The 25,264-nt window shown below is 32.9% G+C and overlaps 1 protein-coding gene across 2 annotated transcripts in view; it reads left to right on the plus strand.

The window, feature by feature from the left end:
• SLC12A1 (solute carrier family 12 member 1) overlaps positions 1-9,013 on the plus strand; it is a 131,604-nt gene extending 122,591 nt beyond the window's left edge. For both annotated transcript variants that reach the window (XM_031955149.1, XM_031955148.1), the window contains exons 25-27: positions 2,999-3,134; positions 7,475-7,542; positions 8,629-9,013. In XM_031955149.1, the coding sequence (XP_031811009.1) occupies positions 2,999-3,134; positions 7,475-7,542; positions 8,629-8,764 (340 nt within the window). In that variant the 3' untranslated portion in view covers positions 8,765-9,013. The remainder of the gene's footprint in view (positions 1-2,998; positions 3,135-7,474; positions 7,543-8,628) is intronic.
• Positions 9,014-25,264: the final 16,251 nt, after the last annotated feature.

Genomic DNA, 25,264 nt, shown 5'->3' on the forward strand with positions numbered 1-25,264 from the left:
CAAGCCATTTACCTATAGACAATTACAGGAACAAAGACATAGTTTGACTAGTTTAGGAAATTAAACCTTAATGTGCTTCCAGTTTGTTTGTTCGACTAAAGTAGAAAGTATGAGCACAGTTCTGGCATTTACCCTGTATTTATACTTGTCCCAGCTATGACAGATTAGAATGGATGGATGGATGGATGAGAAAATTATTGAACCAAAAGAAACTGAGACATTCAAGTAGCTAAATTTGATTCTTTTACAATATGGAATGAATTGAGTCATAGGCCATCTTCAGATGAGAATCAGAGAAAATTAGAAGTAATTAAGCAGAGAAATTAGTTTAACAGTGATGGCAAGGTAGTTATCAGCAGAATCTTGTGCATTTTACCTAGGAAGAAAAGAAATCTTGATGTGAGAACCCAAGAAGGAAAATTATGCAATTACCGTAAAAATTTTGTTACCTGTCATATTAGTTGAATTGAGCCAGGGGAGGGGAGAAAGGAAAGAATGGTTATCAGATAATCCTCCCCCTCCCCCCCCAAAAAAATCCCTAGGTTAAATAAGAATTATACTTAACAATGGAATATTTTACCATATAAGATTGCCATAAAGAGCAATTAGAAAGTTCCTTAATTATGGTAATCAAGCTTAAAAAGGAACCCAGGGGAACTGAGCTGAATAGAAAAGTATAAGGACTGTTAACATTTTTACCTGTCATTTTCTAAAGAACATGGAAATTTTTCTGCTTTGTAACTCTAAGAAAAAACTTACTTTGCTCAATCTAAATTTATACCAGGTTTTAAAAGAAAGCAATTCACCTGTTAGTGGTTAGACGCTATTAACTAATTAACAAGTTCCTATGTAATAACAACAACAAAAACCCTACCCAACTAACTTAATTTAAATAATACTTTACATTTTTGAAGTATCATATATTTATACCTGGATGGATCCTTATAGGTACTTTATAGATGAGGAAACTAAGATGTTAAAACAGATCTTAAATGAGCTGTCCAAGATTTCAATGGAAGTAAAAATCCAGTGCCCATTACAACTTGACTATGTTGCCTCCATCCTTCAAAACAGTGTGGGTAAGACGAATGATAAAGGGGAAAACTGAAGGCAAGACCCCTAAATGACTAAACCCTACAAGTCAATGGTAGGACTAGAATGCAGGTCTCTTGACTCCTAGTCCACTTATCTGAAGGCAGCTTGTGGCACAATGGATAGAGTACTGGCCAGCAATCAAGAAGACAAGTATAACTTCAGTTTCAGATACTTCCTAATTGTGTGACCCTGAGCAAGTCATTTAAGTCCAATTTCCTCAATTATAAAAAGATCATTTCCTTCTAGAATTGTTGTGAGAATTAAGTAAGGTAATATTTGTAAGGTACCATGAAGCAGATACCTAATAAAGCTTGTTTCCTTCCTTCCTAGTTCAGTATTCTTTCCATTATACCATGCTATCTCTTGAAGTCTTTTTAGGAAATGATTATAGGCAGTTATATAAAAGCCACTACTCAGTGGTATTTCCTACCAGTTTCACACCTGCCATGCTGTTACACATAGCACTAAATGGTACTATGTAATAGAAATTGTGATAATGGATCATATCAGCCCTTAACATTTCTGACAAAAGTACACATGGGTGAGTTCACTTTTCTCCCTTTTCATTTTTTCCTAAAATCAACATCTATCTCTGACCCTCGAGCTAAAAAATCAGACTTATTGTTTTATCTTTTTAATTTATTCATTCATTAGCCCATGTTTGTAATAATTTCCCTAGATTCTAAATTTTATTATTTCCTAAGAGTTTTGTTCAGCCATCTGATTTCATTTACAAACCTAGAAAATTACTTGAGCCCTGAAGAGTTCAAGACTAGTTCTCCAACTAGTATATATTACCCTGACTTTCATTTCAGAAAGTTTCTAAGTTTCACTTCTGAATTTGTTAATTAAAATTGAACTATATTTTATAGATAAGACCAAAATGAGTTTTTTTTTTTTTTTTTAAGGCAGAGGAGAATTGAGAACTGAAGCTATGTAAAACACATTTAATGTTTTATGTTACAGTTTTTGAAGTTTTGTTTTGTTATTATTGCGGAAATATATTTACTTTAATATTTTTATGAAAGACATAATACTTTAAAATCTATTTTAAATATATTTATATAAATATAACTATTTCATATTGGCATATAACTATTTTATATAAGTATAAAATACTATCTTTTATCTTTTTAAAATATTGTAAAGTTTCTATTAAGTTCTCTCTCTTACTAATATGTTTTTCTTTTAATCAAGTATAAATATCCCTAGATTTTCAGATATTAATATCCATCATAATCACTCTGACCCCTAAACTATATTCAAATACTATTATCAGTTGAAAAGTTCTCTCTTACACCCAAAATACACAAAAATAAACAAGCAGAGGCATCTGCAACTGTTACCAAAAAAAAAAAAAAAAAACTCAAACTGTTATTATAGTCATTAAATTCACAAGATTATATATTTTTTAATTCAATATGCCCACACCACACTAACATAACTGGAAATTACACAAGTAGATTGAAAGCTATAGCCTTTTTTACTCTTACTAAAATCTAATTTATATCCTATATCAGTTCATAGGCTATTTCCCAATTAGCATGTACAATAAGTAAATAGAAAATTATTTTATGTTCTGATATGTATATAGTAAAGTTATTTGCTTGAATGGAAATTACATTATCAAAGGAGCTAATATTCCTGTATTTTTGTGTTTAAACTCAATATAAATACTTCACATGCTGGCGACATATTAAACAAACTCTGGCCATCTTCTAAGTAGCCAAGAGGATAGATTCTTCTTTGTTCATAGGATGTTACTCACATAAATAATTCTTAAAAGATTTGCATGACATTCAGCACTGATTCCAAAGTCAGCAGGACCAGTAATACCTAGAGTATCTGTGAAATAATGAGTCAGTTTCCTACTGTGAAGCATCCTTTATAATTCCAATTTCAGTTGGAAATTCTTTGAAGAGATGATTGAACCATACTGTCTTCATGAAAGCTGTAAAGATTTAACAACTGCTGAGAAATTAAAAAGAGAAACTCCATGGAAAATTACAGATTCAGAACTGGAAGCATTCAAGGAAAAGGTAAAGTCTCTTCTTCTCTGAATTCTTACACTGTTGTTAGAATAGCTGAAAAGAAAACAGTGACAGGTTGAAAGAACAACAGTAGAAACCACTATTATTTGCTTTCATTGTTCAGGCATTTAAAGGTTCTGCATTTGTAGGTGTTTTTCAATCATCTCATTAGATACAACTACTTTTAAAATTGCTTGTTTTCATTACTTTTGGTTTGATTTATAAAATCAGAGTTGTTTTAGAAAAGAAGAAAAATAGATTGGCCATGAAATTTGCTTTTCTGTTATCTCAAAGAATAGTAGGTATCCATGTATAATCATTTAAGTACAGATCTTTTAAAAGCAGTAATATAGGCTGAATAACTTAGGAGCACCATCAGTGCTCTTAGGTACCATTTACTTCTGTAAAAAGTATGGAATACATTTAAGTCTCAGCAAAGATTTGAAACGAATAAATTCAACAAAGGGTTTAGGCAAAAATTTACTGCATTAAAAAGTCATTTTTAAAGATAGTTTGGTAGTAGGGAAAAGCTAGGTGGAGCAGTAGATAGTGTTGAAACTGGAGTCAGGAAGAATTATCTTCCTGAATTAATCCAGCCTCAGACACTTACTAGCTGTGTAACCCTGGGCAAGTCACTTAATCCTGTTTGCCTCAATCTTCTTATCTTTAAAATGAGATAGAGAAGGAAATAGCAACCAATATTTCAATATCTTTGCCAAGAAAACTTCAAATGAGATCATAAGGAATCAGACATGACAGAAAAATGATTAAACAACAACAGTAGTGAGGATTTTATTATAAGACCTTGTATATAAGGTGCAAAATATCGACTTTCTTCAGAAAAAAAGGTCAGAATTCAAATCAATTCGACATTTAAGTGCTTAGTAAATATATAAGAGGTACTAGGTATGAAAACATCATTCTTATCCTCCAGGAGTTTATAAATTAATAGAAAGGATGTTAGAGTATACAAATATATTATCAACAATATAGAATGTAAGAAAGTAAGGGGGAAATTAAGACATAGTGTTCCAGGAAAATCTGAAGAGGAATCAATGATTAAAAGACTACCTAAGACTTTATGAGGAGATACATATAACTAATTATATTTGTCTGTATTTAAATTGAGAGGAATTGGTCACAGTTGTATCATAGAATTTTTCCAATGTATCTGAATAGCAGATCCCAGGAAAACAATTGGAAATAATACCATTAATCAGAATTTGTGGTTGATTTTATATATAAATGAATCATAATAATATAACAACCAGAATTTGTTATTCGTTTCATGTACAAAGGAACTTTTACTCTTTTTAAGGTTATCAAATACTTGTCTGGTTTTAGAGACTGTTCTTTAAAAGGACAGATGGATTAGTATATAATTTGGGTGTTTGTAATTAATTGACTAAGCAGTCTGAGTTAAGGATAAATTACTTCCCTCACTACTGGAACAGTAGTCACTTAAAATCAGTTTCTGTCTTTGTTATCAATTTAACTCTATTCAATGAATGCAGGTTATGATATTATTTTTTGGAGTAAAGTATAGAATTAGGAAAAGTTTTAATTACTATCTTAAATGTATTTCAAAGTCAAACGAAATATTCAAGTAGATTCAAAGCTAAACATGTTTGTATATTTATGTATGTGTAGACATATATATGTGTATACACATACACACACACAAGTATATGCCATGTGGATCTGATTTTGATCAAATATGAATTCATTATGTCTTTCTTTTAAATTTAGGAAGGATTTTTGGATTGCTGAAGTCTGATTTTTTTTTTTCTTTAAAGGAAAGGATTATGTTGTTCTAGTTATGGGACTACAACAGTGGGAACTTGCAAGGCAAAATCAAGGAGAGGTGAATGCAGGTCATGATAATCAGGCTAGGCTTAATAAAAACATTGATGATCAAACAATAAAAGGGAAAAAAAGCAGATGAAATAGACTGAGAATTTTAAAATTTGACTCCATAATAAGGGCTTTAAATCAAATTAGGAATTGATGGAGGCATACCAATGAAAAATATGTTGAAAGGATATGAGGTAAGTCATATCATTCATTAATTCATTTATGTGGCTCAAAATGGTTTTTGATAAATAGACTAATGCACAGAATGATTTAGAAAAGAATAGATCTTATTCAGAAATGTCAGTAAATCAAATGTAACACTATTTAGTATGAATGGGGGAGATGGTAAGTAAAGACTGAGGGGGAAAAAATACAAGAATGTAAGCATTTTATAATATGAAACTTAACATCTAATTTGAATGTTTATAATATAGAGGACAATGAGAACATCCAAATATAATAACAAAGTGAACTTGATTGGAAGCAGAGAATAATATGAAATGACCAAAAAATTAGTACTAAGTTAGAAAACTAGTATAAGACTTTCTTTGCTTTATAAATGTCATGGGGTAGGCTATATGATGCAGTGAATAGAACTTTATAAATATTATAGTCTATTCAATTCAGTTCAGTTCAATAAACATCTATTAAGTACCAACTCTGTATCAGGCACTGTGTTAAGTTTTAGGAATATGAGAAGAAGTAAAATACAGTCTTATCTTCAAGGAGCTTATAATTTAATGAGGAAAATGTCTTTTAAAAACCCCTGCTCTTCCATTGATATGAACCAGGGATTCAATTTTTTTAAAATGTTAGTGTTAGCATTTTTTCTCTAAACTATACTATGTGAAATTAAGTATCAAAATATTTATCACTTATATGATTTTTAAGTATAAATATAGATTTATTTCCTTCATTTTATCCTAACTCCTTTAGCCCTCTAAGCAAGCATTTATAGGTACAGCTAATACATTTCAAACCTTGCCATGTTCCATAGACAAAATAGCTTGGGAATCACTGGTCTAGCAAACAGAGAACTGAACCAAGCCAAGAAAGTTGTAGCTCTGTCAGGTCTATCATTTTGTGATTGAGCAATTCATTTTTTTTCCCTCCTGAACCAGTAAAATTAGGATAATAATTGCCATCCCTTGCTTTTCTGTCACTGGAACACCGTATGGATAAATTAGATTTGGCTGTTCATTCATATGTAGCAAATGACTCACTCTGAAACATGCATTAACTATTTTATCCCATTACATTGCCAATTCTTACTAAAAAAAAAAAAACACATGTACCCTCCAAATTTTAAATGTTAGTACAGCTGTTGAAAGTGTTTTTCCTGATAGAAGTAGATGTCTCATGACTGAAAAGTGCTTTGTGCTTCCTGGCAAAGATGAGATGTAATTCAACCTATCTTCTTGGAATATCCTGTTGAAATTAAGAATAGGTTTACTTCTTCAACCTGATCAGTTTCCTTACTCCTCAAAAAATATAGTTTTTATTAACTTCTTTTGCTCTGTCATCCATTTTTAAGGTTGTTTTTAAATCCATTTTTAATTATTTTAGAACAGAGGAGGCACATTGGATAAAACTGTAGGCCTGAAGTTAGGAAGACCTGAGTTCAAATCAGTCTCAAACACTCAAAAGCTATAAGTCACTTAGTTTCCGTAATATTTGTAAAATGGGGATAATAATAGCTCTCAGGGTCAAATGAAACAATGTCTATAAAGCACTTAGCACAGTGCTTGGCACATAATAAACATTATATAATGTTAACTTGTTATCATTATTATTCTAAAAGTTAAAGGTTTCTCCTAAGTTTATATATATATATATATATATATATATATATATATATATATATATATATATATATATATATATCTTGAACCAAAGAATTATTTGCATGTGCTGATAATTAAGGTTCTAACAATTAAAGAGAACTTTTACTCTGAGATTAGGAGATTGGATGAAATAGGGGAACTACAAATAAGAAGAGCTATTAACCAGAGTGAGGAGACAGGGTTTTGTCCCAAGGGTCTGAATTTAGAAAGTCCTTCAGTGTGGCAACAAAACGCCGATAGCAAGAAGAATTGTTAAAACAGGAAGCTACATAATAAAATAAAATGGAAAGATTTCTATCTGCTGCAGAGGGAGATGTTACTCTCTCTCAACTAAAGGAAATAGCCATTCCATTTACTTTAGGTGTTGTATTGGTGATTGCCCCAAAGCAAAAATTCTTATTTGTCAGTTTGAAGGAAGGAACATTGTTTCTAGAGGCAAGAGACCTGTGTTCAAATCTTGCCTGTGATACTTGCTACCTGTCTAACCTTGGACAAGCCACTTAACATTCTTGAGTCTCAGTCTCCTCAGCTGTAAAATGGGGGTCTGGACTCAATGAATTCTAAGATTTATTACACTATGATGCCATGAATACCTAATAGCCCAGGCCAAAGTTATTTGCTTTAAAAAAAATTTTTTTTTATTTTCTACAGAGTTATCGCCAAGTCCGATTGAATGAACTCTTACAGGAACACTCAAGAGCTGCTAATCTCATTGTCCTGTAAGTACCATGTCATACTGTGTATGTATGTATGTATGTATGTATGATTATACATGTGAACATAATATGCCTTGATGTATGCATAAACATGTATATATAATGTGTGTGCATTTGTGTATGTTGTGTATTTGTGTGTGATTGTGTGCATATATTATTATATACACACAATCACAATTTTATATACAATATTATATAATATATATCATGGACATATATGAATTAGATTCCATATAATACTATAACATACTCTATGGTACAATATATGAAATTATGCATATAATGTGTATATGTTTATATATGTGCATAATTTACATATTAATGTTACACAAGAAAAATGTGGTAATATTCAAATAATTTTATCAACCTAAGGTTTAAAAAAAACTATACCAAATTAAAAAATTTTAGGGAGCAAGTGGAAATAAACATTGGTAAATTTTGATAGTTCAGCATGAACGGTTTATTATCTGTTTTATAGTTTTCTACCCTTTAAGATCTGACTTCTATGGAAATATAAGTATTCAAGCTGAGACTGGGTGTTAATCTCTCAAGAATATTGTTAAAAGGATTTCACTTTGGGATAAGAGCTTTTTTATGACTCCCTAAGATTCCTAACAACTTAAAGGGTGCTTTACCTAGAACTCTTATTTTAACAATAACTTAAGAACAATAAAGCAACTGACTGGCATGATGAGAATGGTAAATTGGTCATTAGAAGATTCCAATTCTGGTTCTCTTTCTACAAGTAAACCCAAGTCTATGAAAAGAGGAAATTGAATTAAAATGATCATTAAGGTGCCTTCTAACTCCTAAATGATATGATTCATTCATTTTCATTATTTATTTTTCTCTTTATTATAATCTAGCACCCAAATCTGATTTGTCTGATTTTACAAAACACTAAAGTTTACCTTCAGACTCATTTAAGTGTTTAAGTTTTTCTTGGTATAATCAGTCAGGATGCTAATTAAATAGCAATTTAAATTACTATTTATACTATTAATGTTGGCCTCTTATCATAATTTTAAAAAACTTTTTCTCTGTGTGTATGTATTTTTTTTTCTTCCTTCTCCAACCCAATTCCAACAGGAGTCTTCCAGTGGCTAGAAAAGCCACTATTTCGGATATCTTATACATGGCCTGGCTAGAAATCCTCACAAAGAACCTCCCTCCTGTCCTGCTGGTTAGAGGAAATCACAAAAATGTCCTAACTTTCTATTCGTAATAAACAAAAGATTCAAACACAATTCATTTTAATATGTGAAGGGCAATATGAAGTACTTCATGTTCCAAATCTGATCTCAAGAAACTTGCTAAGACTATTCTACTGATCTACAACCAACTCTGTCACCATTTTTTAAACTTATTTATAAAACCTAAATAATGTAAACTTATCTGTTAAAAGTGACACCAGAATCAAGAATAGCCTGATCCCAGGCAAATGTCATCACTGCTGTCAATATATGAATAAGGACATGAAATAAAGCCATGCTTACCAATGCTTATTTTTTTAAGCTACCATGAATGTAAATTTCTCTGGAGTAGGAGTCAAATCTTTTCTTTCCATGGTATTTGCTTACCAAGTCTAAATATAGTATTCAGAAAATACATGTTGACTAACTGATCTAGTAATTCAAGCTTATTAAATGGAAAAGGATAAATTTGGCAAGAAGCATGATCATCTGTAGTCTCCTGAGAGATTTATTTAACAACAGAGTATTAAAAGCCAGTAATTAAAAACTATTCAAAAATTCCTTGTCACTGAATGTTTAAAGCATTTGGCTAAAATTGGCAATTTAATGTAAATACAAATATACTAAGAATATTCAGCTTGAGTTTACTGCCTACTTGAAAATATATATAGTAAATGGATTAATAAAAGCATATATTTTAATTAAACTAATGCAATTGCTATTTTTGAACACATTTTAATTGACCTCTATTATATAGATTGAAGTTGGCATTATACTGCTAATTATGTGTGATTTGTTCTAATTAAGTAGTTGATACCTAGGAAATCTTAATGACTTTTAATTTGAAAAATAAATACCACAGATTTTCATATTGTCATTTATTTCTATACAGATACATATATATGTAGAAAGAGAAAATCACATGTTTAATTATTTTATATGTGATGACGTATTTAAAAGGTTAATAAATGAAAAGTAAATTAAGAATTAAGAAACTTTCAAGATTTGGAATATATTGATCTTCATTTTCTTTTTTTTCCCTTTCATCTTGGAGACTTAGAAACCAAGCACAAAATTAAAAATAAATTTTCCTGTTTTTTCCCCCAAATGAATGACTTGATTTTTGTGATGAATTTTGACTGCTTATAATTGATATGACATATGAAAAAATGAACTTGAAATAAATAGATAAAATTTGAGTGTGTTGGTCTCTTGTAATTTTTTTTTACCTTTTCATTATGAAGGCTGAGTACTTCTGAAACCTGGATCAATAACTAGCCTCATGAACCCAGAGGAAATGAGGAGAAAATGAACAGAAATAACAAAACAAGACAAAAAATAATACAAATTATTCTTATAGAACTAGGCAATAGGAGGTAAGCTTGAAAGATCTTCAAGGAGAGAACAGGAGGGGAAAATTATGTAGATCTAGTGTTAAAAGTGCTCAGCAGATCACTCTGAGATTAGCAATGCTATCATTTAAAATATATAACTGTGCTAAATACTTTACAATCATAGCTTTTGATCTTTATAGCCCTGAAAGATAGGTACTATTATTATCCCCATTTTACAGATAAGGAAACTGAGGAAAGCAGAAGTTGTGATTTGTTCAGGTGTCAGAAATGGATTTATAATAACTGAAGATATAAAGCCCTGCAATGTAACTTATTAGCAAAGTATACAGTTGCATAACAAACTGAGGTCATGGCTCCTCAAGATTTTGCACAAAGGCTAATACAGTCAAAGGGAGTAAAAAAGCAAGATATAAGGCTTGGATATTAAGATCTTTATTAAAAGAAAGCTTTGGGACTTTCCAAGATGGGGGACAAAAGAGTAGGTTCAGAGGAGACAACCTTCTGATTTCTTCAAAATCAGGTGATTTATAGGAAAACAAAACCCAAGTCTTAAAATGGATGTTGTTCACAGAATGGAGCCAATTTTGTTGTCACAATTTCATTTTTCCTTTCTTTGATCCTTTGGAGACTTGGCCCTCACACTTTTGATTGCTATCTAAAAGACAGATCAATAAAGTTTTTTTATGTATTCATTATTGAAATTATCAAGAAAAGACCAATAGGAAGTATCCTTTCACATCCTTTAGTACAATAGCTGTTACATAGTCTAAGGACAATAATGAAGCATAAAACAGATAGCCCATTTGCCTATAGTGGCTAGCAAGTCATTATCCTACAACCAAGTGAAACAGGAAGAAAAGGAAATATTCCCTCAGGGACCATTTGGTTTAGGCACTTGTGTTTCTGTTTTAACGTGTTGGAGAAGAACAACTCCCTCATCATCCTGGCAAGTTTCTCATTTTCAAGTGAGCAACAGACCCAGAAGTAGTTCTCACAGTAAGGAAGGTTTCTACCCAATGAGTTAGTTGATAATGATTACAAAGCAAACTTTATAGTGACCAGACTTAGGCATGTTAATAAAATCAGTTTGCAAGTGCTCAAAAGGAACATGAGCTAGGGTAACTGCTGAAAACAATAACATGAAATACATAATGATCAAACTTCTGACAAGTAGGACAGGAAGCACAAATGTGCATGACATGGAATATTATTATTGTTGTTGTTATTACTGTTCTATAAGAAATAATCAATAGGAGGATTTCAAACAGATCTGGAGAGACTTATATAAACTGATGCTGAGCAAAGTGAGTAGAACCAAGAGAACATTGTACAAGGCAACAACAAGATTATGCAATGATCAATTCTAATGGATTTGGCTCTTTTCAACAATGAAGTGATTCAGGCCAATTCCAATAGACTTGTGATGGAGAGAGCCATCTGCATCCAGAAAGAGGATTGTGGAGACTTAATATGGGTCACATAGTATTTTCACTTTTTTTGTTCTTATTTGTTTGCTTTTTGTTTTCTGTCTCTTTTTTTCCTTTTTGATCTGATTTTTCTTGTGCAGCATGATAATTATGGAAATATGTGCAGAAGAATTGCACATGTTTAACACACATCAGATTATTTCCCTCTAAGGAAGGGGATGCAGGGAAAGGAGGGAGAAAAAAATTAGAACATAAGATTTTGCAAAGGTGAATGTTGAAAACTATGTATGCATATATTTTGAAAATAAAAAGCTAAAAAAAAAAATTAAAAGAAAAACAGCAAATATGCATGGCAATAAGGGTAATATCAGAATTGATCCACACCCTTATAGTCATTATCTACAATTCCTTCTGTGCCAAAATGCTCCTCCTTATGGACAGACAACCCTAGTGATAAAAACTCCAAGGGAGAAGTGTCTTGCCTTCTGCAAGACCCCAGATACTGTCTTGGCATAAAAACACTGTTTTCACTTAGCAGTTTCAGAATCATTATTAGGTCAACATTAGAGGCAGAAAGATGAAACACAAACCCATGATCCTTGAGGGCAGTAGATTTTGCAATAGCATCAATACCCCTGTTTCTTCTTAAAACAGGATTGGTTTAAATGGTGTGGACAGGACAATGGACAAAAGCCAAAGAGCACTAGGCAGTCATAGTGCAGATGGTTCACCAAAGAATTGTAGGTTCATCATCAATAAAGGTCATTGAGGGACCTCTTGGCCATGTTAACAACAGAAAAATATGGAAAGACTCCCCTGAGGCAGATATATCAGGGAATAACATGGCTGGGTTGAAAATCAAACACTTCAGAGTCATATTTTCTTTCCCCAAAAAAGTCACTTCATATTTAACAAGTCTTTGAAAAGAGAAAGTTTAAGTTCAATGTCTCAAAAAGAGAACCTCAATTTCATGGAAGCACTGCCAACATACTGAATCAAAGAGGAAACTTTGAAAATAATGGAAGCCAAACCCTATTGTAAAATTTGCTATAGCTAGGTGGGCTTTTTTACCCTTGAAGTAGATGAATGCACATCCACTGTGTGTTCTTCCAGGTGAAAGCAAACAGGGAACATCAAATTGAATGGGCATGATATTTTTTTAAAAAGAAATTGAGCAAAGATCTATTGCAGTGAAAACGGGAAACTTCTCTGGAAATTGAAGAGATGACGGTTGCAAGATTGGAAACTAATGGGTATCTAGGTTTGATATAAGTATTAATAGCACATAAGTCTTGCACAAAGGGATAAATCAGGGCCTGGCTTGGGTTTCCTAAAAGGAAGGATCAGAGTGGTACAAGGTTATTTACACAGAATAACAATATCTTGATCCCTCAGAGAATCAATAATATGTAATGCCTTTAAGGGCCTGGACAAGGAATATTGAGGAATGGATGGTGAGAGGTCTTTCTTAGTCTTGATGGTGACAGAGATAGCAGAATTTAACACACCTAAATCTATGAATGAAGTTGCCCTTAAAGAATCAGCAATGTCAGATGCAAATCCCCAGACTATCACTGAGGGTTTTTGGTCATTCTGACCCAATACAAAGAATAAAAAGACTGAGTCCACAGGGGATTTCTAGGACAAAGATTCACCAGAGGAGCAGGGAATAGTAGCCCTAAATTTACAAAGAAGATCATAGTCCAACAAGTTAACAGGAGATGAGCATAAAGAGAAAAGAGCTCTATTAAGAGAGGATGAATAATAACCACATGCAGAGACAATTTGGGCAATCTTTGAGGCGTCCCTAAAATGCCAACAACATTTAGAAATTCAGTAGAAATACAGTCAGAATAGTTTGCTCATCAAAAGAATTAAAAGTTCTAGTACTTAATAGGCAAGTATAAATCATGTTACTAACTTTGAAGGAGAGTTATGGGGTGGTGATGAAATAGTTGGAGCAAGGACATCAGGATTGGAAAGACAAAAAAAGCTTCATCAGAATCTACAATCCTTGCCCTTCTTCTACCCCCTTATTCCAAAAATTTTTTGTGGGTTCTTTTATTTCTACCTTTAAGTCCCACTTCTTTCTACATCCTCTAATAAGATGGCCCTTTTTGTGACAATAAAAGTATCTACAAAGTCCATGGTTTGTTTCCTGGTACAGTTTGAAAGAAAGGTTAAGTTACTTGGTAGGTGAAGAGACTAAAGTTCACTGAGATTTTCATGCAGATTTCTCTTTCATCCCTTCTTTCATAAACATATTGAGCAATAATTTTAAACTCACCAATGCCCTTTTCATGCCAACCATGGCAATTTTTAATGGAAATATTTTCATATTTCTGGCATGGATTAGCTAACAAAGATCAAATTAATAATTCTTGCATTTCAGATTGACTGGCTCTAACCTGTGTACTGCTTAGCATGCTTATATAGACTGTCATATAAGCGGTTATTCTTTTTCTTTTCCAACAGTTTCTTGGAACTTATTCCAATTTTCTAAGCAAACAGCACAGATTTCCATGTCCCTAATTAAGGATTCTCTTGCCTACTGCAATTTGGTATAATTGGCCAAGACATTGGGATTCCAATATGAATCTTAAAGAAGGCCATTAGGGAGACCTGCAAAACTAACAGGCACCCCACTTTTAGCGAGACTTACATGTTTGTAGCCTATATAATATCAGTTGTTTCCCTTGAGGAGATAAAAATTTCCATTAAATCAGTTATGTCTCCTCAGGTAGAGTAATAACCCTTAAAATTGGCCTGAAATTTGATTGTTAGAGCCCTGGGGTCCTTATCAAATTTCAGAGTATCTTTCTTCCAGAGATACTAAAAGATTGATGATTTCTTATGAGCAGCATAATTCCCAGATTAGTCATATCAAGCATAAACCTTTTTTGAAGCAGAAAGACACTGGTAGCAGGTCCCTCATGCTCAGAGAAGATCAAATCTCCTGTTACAGTAGGAGGAGAGTAATATGGAGAAGTAGAGAAGGAAAGAAGAAGGGACATTTTCATACGAATGTGCTTAGCAAGGTGAAGTAGAGCTGCCAAAGTAGAAGAAATGGTGGTGTTCATCAGAAGAAACTAGAGGGGAATTGGCAGGATATAAAGTAGAAAACTGTGGTGGTACTATGAATTATCCACCAGATAAAGTGGCCCATTAAAACAAATTTTATATCTGATATGAATGAGGGTTTTCAGTGGCTAGCTGTTGGAATCTTTACAAAGTGTTAAGCCATTGGAGTTGATTTAATCTTAGAGTTATTTTGGGCCAGAACTTGAACTAGATACTAAGTACAACTGATGGAAACAATGATTGTGTTCACACCTTTAGAGAGCTCATAAGTATCTAAGAACTCAATGGAGTTCACATGTTTGGGAGATTTCAGAGAGCATGCTGGGAGATATCCCACAAACCCACTCTCAGAGAAGTAGCATAAATACAGTTCCAGTGAGCGACTCAAGAGAGTTCTGGGAAACTTCAACTGGGGTTGGAGACAGAGCACTCTGGGAGATACAGAAGAAGCGTACTTGCCCCAGTTGGAGATTGAGAAGCCACAAGTTGGTGCTGGCTGGAGGCTGAAGAAAGCAGAGGCAGAAGCCAAGGACAAAGCTGCAAGATCTCTTGGAGCCAGGCAGAGAGATAGGCCTCAACTAACCGGGCTATTTTGGAAGGAGAAATAAACGTTTGCATTTTTACCAGCTGGCTGCGATTTTGGAATAATTTATTTCAATAAGGCTGCCTCCAGGAAGACCTTTGCAGCTAGCCTTCATTTCTTTTATTTGCAGTAATGAAAAATGCCATATTGGGGCCAAAACAGATTACCAGCTGAATCTCTTGAAGTTTTAGACCAAATTTTACATAATTCAATAGCACAGTTTTTAATCATTTCTTGGTATGAGCATCTCCTAGTACTAGAATATAAGGAATTTCTCCAGGAGAATTAATATACTACTACCAGATCCTATTATTCCCATAAAAGTTCTTCCCTTATGATATGGAGATTTATTTGCCTTAGCCTAGAAAAATTTAAGATTGATGGGAAGTATGATCTTCAGGATAGTCATCTGTGAAAAAGTCCCTCACTGAAAATTCAGGTCAACCATCGTGCTTCAGATAGTTCTGAAAGGCCATCACTGGGGTCCCCTTCTCAACCTCCTGACTGGTTCATCAGAACTTGTCATAAGTGGATTTATAATAACTGAGAAGACAAAGTCTGATTCAAAGCAAAGCAAAGTTGCATAACAAATCAGGTCTAGGGCCACTCAATAGACACAAAGACCCCAAATGTAAATTTTGTACTTAATATAGTCAAAGGGAGTGGAAAAACAGGGTATAAAACATGATATAAGGTTTGGTGATTTGATTCTTATTGAAGGAAAACTTTGGGAGTTTTTGAGATAGGAATAGGGGAACCATCTCCTAATTTCCTCCAAATCAGGAAAAGAAAGCTAAAGTCTCAAAATGGAAAATTGTTCACAAAATGGAATCATTTTAGTTGTCACCATTTCATGCAGGATCATAAGCTAAATGTCTGAGGCCATATTTGTAATCAGGTCTTACGGATTTCAGGCTCAGCACTATATTCACTGTACCCATGTAACTGCTTATGAGAAAAAAAACAAATATGGAATTCCCGAGAAATAATTTAAATAATTCTTTAAGATAAAGTGATTACCAAATGAGAATAGGGCTAAAAAAAAATGCTGAGATTCTTGTCTGAAAAAAAAAAAAAACCCTGAAAGATCATATGATTGGTTTACTTAATTATATATGGTATAAAGTGTGACCTCCTGACAGGAGCTTTACCTATTTGTCAACTCCCATCCCCACATGGGGGCCCAGAGCTTCTTTAAGGCTTCTTGGTTGGAGTACTCTAAGATTGTTGAAGCTGGAAGGTCTGTAAATATCAAACTTGCTTCAATTCCAACACCTGTGACTGGTTCCATATTTGAATTCCTATAAGTTTCTGGCATTTCTTTTTGCAGAACAAGTCTGGAGTGAAGGTATTATGATTTTTTACTTTATTTCTTATTCATTATTCATTATGATGATCTTTTGTTTCATCTTTTCTAGTGTATATAGTGAGAATTGGGATGTTCTGCTTCTATTCACTCTATCATCTTGACCAGAACTCTCTTCTGATCTTTGTCCAAATGCTCTCTGTTCTGCCTCCTGATTTTATAACAGTCTCTATACCTTTAATTTTCCATATAACTAGACTCCCCAACCACCTCCATTTTATCTATCATGTTTCTTTTAATTAAAGCATATTCTTCCATGAATTTGTAGAAAGATAGATTCATGCAGAGAATGTATATTAAAATTGCTTCTGATTTATTTTCTCTTCAAATTAAATGCTTTTGCTGGTTTTACACTGGTCCTTCTTAATTCTAGTGCTTTCTCTCAACTAATTATTTCCCATTTATCCTGTATATTTTTGTTGGTATATTTTATATATATATAATCACCTCTTCCATTAAACTGTGAGTTCTTGAGGGCAGAGAACATCTTTTCCCTTTTTTGTGTTCCTAGCATTTAGCACAATGTCTGGCACATAAAAGGTGCTCAATAAATGTGTGCTGACTGACTATTGCCAGCCTGGATTTCTATTAGCATGATATAACTGAGTATCTAGACCTAACACTCTACTACCTTTTTCACAGGAGTCAAGATTTAAGGAATATGAAGGGATATCCTTACCAAAAAATCCTTCCCAAAAATCTAAACCCAAGTCTTTCAAGTTTTAGAGTTGGCTGGTCAATAGGCAATATTCCAATTATTCTGTTTCCTGTGGCAGAAAGTAGATCCTGGAAAGAAAATTGTAGGCTCTCCATCTCTTTCCCTATCTTTTCTACCGTCAGCCAAAGAACCTATCCACAGGAACCCTGACATTAGTCTCTGCAGTTGTAAAACCTAGTTGCTGTAACAAATTGCTTTCATGGAGGTCATGTTTTCTCCCTCTTCAATTTAACTTTCTATATCATACAATACATTTAAACATAAGCTAGCTATTTTAAACTGAGATTTTTTTTCACAATTGTTCTGGCAATTTTTAATTCTCCTGCTAATGTAGTCAAGAATACTCTGGAAGATATATTATAACTGAGAACAAAATAAGTTAGTGGCAACCATCATCATAAATCAGGAATGTTTGGTAAATTTACCAGGAATTTTATGCTACATCTGATGTAAGTCATCACTAGTTTTTTAAAAGTCAACATAATTCAGTGGCTCATACTCTCCCTTTCCTTAGAAAGTTTTTTTTTTCATTTTAAATAATGATTTAGTCAGAATGAAATAACTATCATCTCGCAATTTTTTTATTTAAATTTTAGCCAGTAGTTGAATTCTACATAAGAATTAACTGACTATATATTATCTACTGTAAGGCTGTCTTCCAGTAACAGGGTTCATTTTAATTAAAGTATACTCCTTCCTGGTGATTGGATAACATGAACCCTATCTACTCATGTTAAATGTTGGCATTGTGGCTGATCACTCATCAGGTATAATTGAGTTTCTTGTATACTTAGATATGATATTAAAATAATTTTTCTGCTCAGGTATGTGTTATATTTGGCATATTTTTCTCTATTATTTGGGACAGTCTTCTAAAAAGAATTTTCTATTCCATCAATTAATTGGAAGTACAAATTAGAGCTTTACTTAAAAAAAAAAAAAACACAACCCTCTCTTGTTACAAAGAATCAAGGTTTGGTGCAAAGATACCCTGAAACTAGGGATGTACTGGTAAATGTTAATACATAAACAACATTGGGAACAAGGAGAATATCCACAGGACATATTTTAAACTGAATTTGCATTAACATTGTCATAGGTCTAGTCATCAACGAAACAACAACAAAAAAAATCAGGTGCTGCTTTATAGTGTTTTCTGATTCCAAGGTGTAACTGCTCACACTAAAAATTTCACAATTGGCTCTCTGGCTTTTAACTGGTTCCAATCCTCCCACCAAATATCTGTTTTAGAAGAGATACCTGCTGTGATCTGGAATATATGAGTAAAGGTTGTGGTTAGGACACAGCAATGTGTGAAGAGTGCTTAAATGAACTGGAGAAGATCATTAGCTACTGGATGAGGGCAAGAGACATCCCATAGGAAAAAATCTAATGACTGGTTGAAAGCATCAGTCATTGGATGTTCATAATATAAATATACATACAAACATATATATATGTGTGTGTGTGACCATGTATGTATATATGTGTACACATATAAAACAGAGTAGTCTTTTTTATTATAGCTTTTTATTTATAAGATATATGGATGGGTGATCAGAACCATACAAATTCTGTCCCTATCTTTTATATACTACTTTAATACCTTCACTGAAGCTGGAATTTAAAAAAAAAAATCTGATATCAAACAGCTGGCCTGAATTCTCTTTAACTATACATGAGTTCAATCTAAGCTGACACCTCCTGAATGAAAACTCTATTTCCAGAGCTCTATTTATTTGAACAAATACACTGTTAACACCAAATATAACAAACTCCTTATTGCTTATCAGATCAAAGTAAAATTCTTTGTCAAATTATTCAAGATGTTGCTTTAAGTAATCCTACTAGATCTCCTACTTTATCTCTCTCTATTTCCCAACATCAGCTGTCCATTCCAACAGAAAGTTCCTGCTAAATCCAGCTTCTGTGCTTACTCTCATAACATAGTTTCAACCTCTTTTCCTTTCAACTAAGTTACAAGCATATCCTTTAGGACAAAACCCAAAGTCACTTCCTTCAAAAACTTTTTGTTAACTCTGTATCTTCACTGTTACAACTTTAAAAATATTATGCCTGTATTTAGTGTGAAATGCACTTATACAGATTCAAATCTGTGATTTCATTGGCATGGGAGTGTCCTCATACCCATGCAGATCAGCAATTTACTTGGTCTTGGTCTTGAAGTGTTCCCTGGGTGACTGAGAGGTTTAATGACTACCCAATGGTCATATAACTTAACACATATTAGGGACAAAAATTGAACCCGGGTAATTCTGATTCTAATGTTAGCCACTGTCATAATGCTTCTCATTCTATATAATACTTATGTTGCTTTATATTTTTTTAAGTTGCTTTATATTTATATGTTTGACTTTAAGTTTTATAAAGAGATGGACTCATCTTCTATTTATTCTGTATTCCTGACTAGTAATCTAGTGTTCTGTTTATAGTAGATACTCAATAAATATGTAAAGTTATAAGAATAAAACTAAATACATATCTTAAAACTGGGTCTTTTTAAAATAAATGCTTTCTGTAATAGGATATTAACTTTCATGATATTTGTCATCTTCTATAAGGAAATGACTTATCTTTGACTCATGATGAGAACTACTTGTTATTTCTTGGCTTTTATAGCAATTTTGACATTGTTAAAATGAAGAAAATAGATTTATGGGGAAATACTCCCGAAGGGTACAAAAGGAAAAAGAGTAAGTGGAACCAATTATTTAAGCCATAATCATTCACTGAGCTTAGAATAAGTCCATAATGCCCATTTGACAAGGAAATCAAGGATTAAAGCAAGGTTCCCATTATGGACAAAAAAATTAGCAAAGGGTCCAATAAGGGGAAAGAGTTGAAATAAGAAAAAAATATTTAAGCTACTGGTGATATTTGCAGATCGCAATCTCATACAGATCAGCTGCAAATAAAGGTGATGCTTGGCAATGCAACTCCCAGCCAATAAGACTCATGGTTTCTAGAAAGAGAGACTGTTTCTAGAACAAAACTTTAAGAAGGCAAGTTTTATGAAATTAGGGATTTCTGAAGACTACAGTCATCAATACTACCTATTAGTGAAGGGAATGGATAGATACAAAGGAAATACGTAAGGAGCACAATAAGTATTTGGCTCTATCAAATCAATTTTTTTTTATATTTAGTAATAAAAAAATAATCTAAAGAGCATCTTCCATTTTTTATATAATTGAGTCAATTTTGTGATGGAAAAGATGTAGTTTATTATGAAACATCATTTTAAAAACCCTATTTCTTTCTAATCACTGATATCCTCAATGCATATATAGATTAATATTATTTTTAAATGTCCATAGGTAGGAAAGTAGATATATAGTTTGATGGTAAATGATATTCCTTCTTCATTATTTTTTTCTTGGTAATAGGTCTGAGATTTTCCCCCATGTATCATCTACAAGAATAACCTTTTCTATAGTACTATTCCAGCTGTTTTTCTCATTTGTTTTTATTTTAATACTACTCCCACTTCCTCAAGAATTATATCTTGAGCTGTGATGTTAAAATATAAATGTGGCAATTCTATTGTCCTTGATGCTGAAAAGTTTGTCATAAAAATCCTCATAGATCTTTAGTGTCATTTGCATATTTGTTGTCCTTTTAGTCTCATCTTTAAACACCACTGAAATGACTGCTTAGTTGTTGAATCTCTTGAAAACTTTCTTCATGTGTTTTTCCTTCATGCTATTTTATGATGTGAAACTGTTCATAATTTTTCACTATGCTACCCAATAAGATTTCACAAATAAGCCTATATTTTAAATTGGTATAATCCTTGGCTGTCATATCCCTTAATTTGGCATGGAGATGAAGAGAATTCTAATGAAAGTAGTGTTTAGACTATTTGGGTCACCTCTTAATGGCAACTGTTTTTTATCAGATAAATTTCTATACAAAATTGTTATAATTAATGTTGATGTCCTTTTCCTAGTTTTCACATCAATAACTCAGTAAAATAGGTTGGAGTTGCCTGGATTGCATGACATTTCTCTTCCATCTTTTTTTGGTTCTATTTTAATTCATTCAACAAGTATCTATTTAGGGCCTGCTATATGCATAACATTTTGCTTGGCACTGAAATATATAAAATATTAAAGAAAAGTAAAGAGTAAAATATTTTTTAAAAGTAAAGCAGACTATAGCAATTGCCGTCCATGAACTATATGCATATATATTGTTATATTTTTTGGCCCATAACTTGTCTACCTTCATCCCACCTCATAATTCAAGGTTTTACTAATGTATTAATTTGTGCTATAGAAGGCTAAATGATGGACCAAATTCCTGTGAAGAACTGGATCCATTTATTGTTTTATATATATATATATATATATATATATATATATATATATATATAAAACCCATGTTGAGAACTCCTTTTATAAACAGAAGAAATACTTATTTTAAGATAATTTACTGTAAGCCTTTGATGATTATATGCAAGAGTTAATAAATATTTGCTATGTTTTTGTTTTTTAAAATGAAAGTAAAGTTATAATTGCTTGTCAACTATTAATTGGCTCACTAAAATTTCATCAGTGTTTTTCCGCTTTGGTCCTTTTCTTAAAAGTTATTTTGTAAGACAAGGATAGCTTCTTCCAAGGCAAGACTTGGATTTTATCCCTACCGTATTTATATCTTGACTCTTGTATCTAATTGATCTTTATGTTATCTGTCAATTTGATAAGTATGCTACTTATGTCTTTATTCAAGTTATTGATAAGAATTTTAAACAACACAAAACCAAGAATAGATTCGTGGGACACTTCAGTGGAAGAGCTCCTTCCATGGTGACTTTCCATTAACAACCATTTTTTTAAATGCAATAAATCAACCAAATTCAAATCCATATAATTATATTGCCATCTAGTTCACATCTCTCTAAGTTTTCTACAAAAATAGCATGGAATAATTTAACAAATGTTTTGTGAAAATCAAGATAAATTACATATATATATATATACATATATATATATATATATATATAAATATATATATATATATATGCATGTCGAAGGCTATTTCAGATTTCACCTTTTCAGACTTTGAGTGGCCACACTAAGTCTTTTCAAACATTATAAAAAATGAAAAACTTTGAGTAACTCATTATAAAGGGGATGAAAACTTGACCCTACCATTTACTTATGAGAAAGAAGGTCAGGAAGTGCTGGGAATTTGCAAAGATTGTAACTTATTTTGTGAGTGCCTTTTCTCTGTCTACCTTGCCTATTCTCTAGCTAGCCACACGAGAGACTTTAAAAACAAATGAGTCAAATCCCCTAGACAGCCCAACCGTAGAATCACCAAGCTGGTTGAAAATCTGGTGCCTGGAAGCTGAGACCATGTTCAGGAGACAGCAAGCCCAGGGCAAAGGTTTCTGCTGTACCTGGGTGTAGGCTCAAATTTTTTTTCAAAAAGCATATAGCAGAAAAATGTTTGTGGCAACCCTTTTCCTAGTGGCTAGAAAGTGAAAACTGAGTGGATGCTCATCAATTGGAAAATGCTGAAAAAAATTATGGTATATGATGTTGTAATATTCTCTTTAAAATGTAAAGAGAATATGCTACCTATGTCTTTATCCAAGTTATTGATAAGAATTTTAAACAACACAGAACGAAGAATATAGTTGGTTGAAGTTTTCTTGGGGTCTCTGGAGGCAGCCTTTGTTTCAGTTCAGTAATCACCACCCTGAGTACAGCCAGAGTCCAAAGTCCAAATCCTTTACTGTCTCCTTCAAAGTCTTATCTCCTTTACTTGGGGCTCGGCTAGTTTTCTGGAGGCTTTGGTTAGTTTTCTGGAGGCCTTCTGGATCTTGCTTTCAGTGGAGAAGCAAAGGAGGAAAGCCTGCCACCACTTCTCTGTCTTCTCTAGTTCTGATTCTGGCTGAGTTTGTCTGAGCTTATATGCTCTCTTATCATAGGTGTGAATCTTGTAAAACTATAGAAAGTAGTACTAAGTACATGTACTGAACTAGAGAACTGTTAAGCTCCATGCTAAATTAGGTAACTATTGTCATTATCAATTCCACTGACTTAGTATCTTGTAAGAATCCCTTGTTTCAAGTTCAGATTTCTGGCCCATAACAAGATGTTATCGAATATTATTGTTCTGTAAGAAATGATTTCAGAGAAGCCTGGAGAGACTTACATGAACTGATGTTAAGTGAAACGAGCAGAACCAGGAGATCATTGTACATGGCAACAAGACAATACGATGATCAATTCTGATGGATGTGGTTCTTGTCAACAATTAGATGATTTAAACCAGTTCCAATTGTCCAGTAATGAAGACAGCCATCTACACCCAGAGAGAGAACTATAGGAACAGAGTGTGGACCACAACATAGCATTTTCACTCTTTTCTGTTATTGTTTGCTTGCATTTTTGTTTTCCTTCTCAATTTTTTTTTCTTTCTAGATCCATTTTTTCTTGTACAGCAAGATAACTATGGATATGTGTGTGTGTGTGTGTGTGTGTGTGTGTTGGATTTAACATATATTTTAAAATGTATTGAAATACCTGCCATCTAGGGGAAGGAGTGGGGAGAAGGAGGGGAAAATTTGGAATAGAAGGTTTTGCAAGGGTCAGTGTTGAAAAATTACCCATGCATATGTTTTGTAAATAAAAAGCTATAATAATAATAATAATAATTTTTAAAAAGCATATAGCAGAAAGCTAATTGATCTTAAACTGAGCCTAAAGCAAGTAGTCGAGGTAAGTACAGCCATGCATTTAAGTAGTACTGATAGGAGATTTTGAGACTGGTTCTACCATACTTGGCGGAAAAAATGAGAGGTCATCAGTAGCCTTGCAGCATCAGAGCTCCTCTACATAAATTTTAAGTTGGTTTGATCTCTCATCAGTCTCTTCAGCCAACTCCCATTTTTCCTCCTCTTTGGAAGTATTTTCCAATTCCAATGGGTTGGCCACATTGTTCAAATGCCAAACATACATTTGCCTAAAAGACTATGTTATGGAGATCTCACACAAGGCAAAAGTTCCTAAGAAACACATAAGAAGAAGCAAAACAAAGACATTTCCAAATTCCCTCTGAAGAACTTTGGAATTGATTGTGAGAATTAGGAGATACTGACAACAAGACCAATCAGCACATCAAAAAAGGAGCTGTGCTCTCTGGGTAAACTCGAATTACTCAAAAGTAACTCAAAAGAAATATGAAATGTGCAAATTTAGAATCACCTCCATTCCAAGTGTTCAAACACACTATTTGTATCCAAAGTGTAGTATTATATTGTTCTGATTAGTCAGTCAGTTACACTGTACTCTGATCCTAACATTGGATGTCATTTTGGTCCTCTTTCTGTATGAAAGACAGCAACTATTTCATTTTGTATCTTCAGAATTTCATTCCTGCAGTTTTCTATCCCTTTGGGAACAGATATCACCTATAGTATGTTAGTCCACAGGAGAGGGAGGACAAGGCTTTCCAGTTAGAAGCAGAACAAGAAAAAGGTTTAGATGTGGAAATGTGCACTGATTGAGGATGCATTGATCAGTCATGTATAGTCTTACTTAAGAGTAATGGAAGACACAGTTGAATGGCAAGCTAAGAAATTTGGAGCATAAGCAATAGGTAACTTTTTGAATAAAGTCTGACATAATGAAAGACTGGATATGAAAAATTTGAGAGAAATCTAATAAATTAATTTCTAATAATAGATCCTAAATTAATTCATGGGTTACCTTTTTCAGGTATTTCATATTAAGTGAGACTTACTGAAAACAATCCTTTAACCTAAATGAGTAACTCTAATAGCAAAAATTTAAAGTAACCATTTTTAGCACAATAACTAGGGCAACCAGCACACCCAGAATTAGGTGAGTTTCAGTTCTAGCATTATTACTAGCACACAAAGAAGCCATTTAGCTGGGATATTTGAGAAGGCAGTGACTCATGTTGTGGATTGTAACCTTATTGCCTTTGGCCAGATATCAACTGGAAT

Source organism: Sarcophilus harrisii, chromosome 2 (genome assembly GCF_902635505.1).
Source record: "Sarcophilus harrisii chromosome 2, mSarHar1.11, whole genome shotgun sequence".
NCBI lineage: Eukaryota > Metazoa > Chordata > Mammalia > Dasyuromorphia > Dasyuridae > Sarcophilus > Sarcophilus harrisii.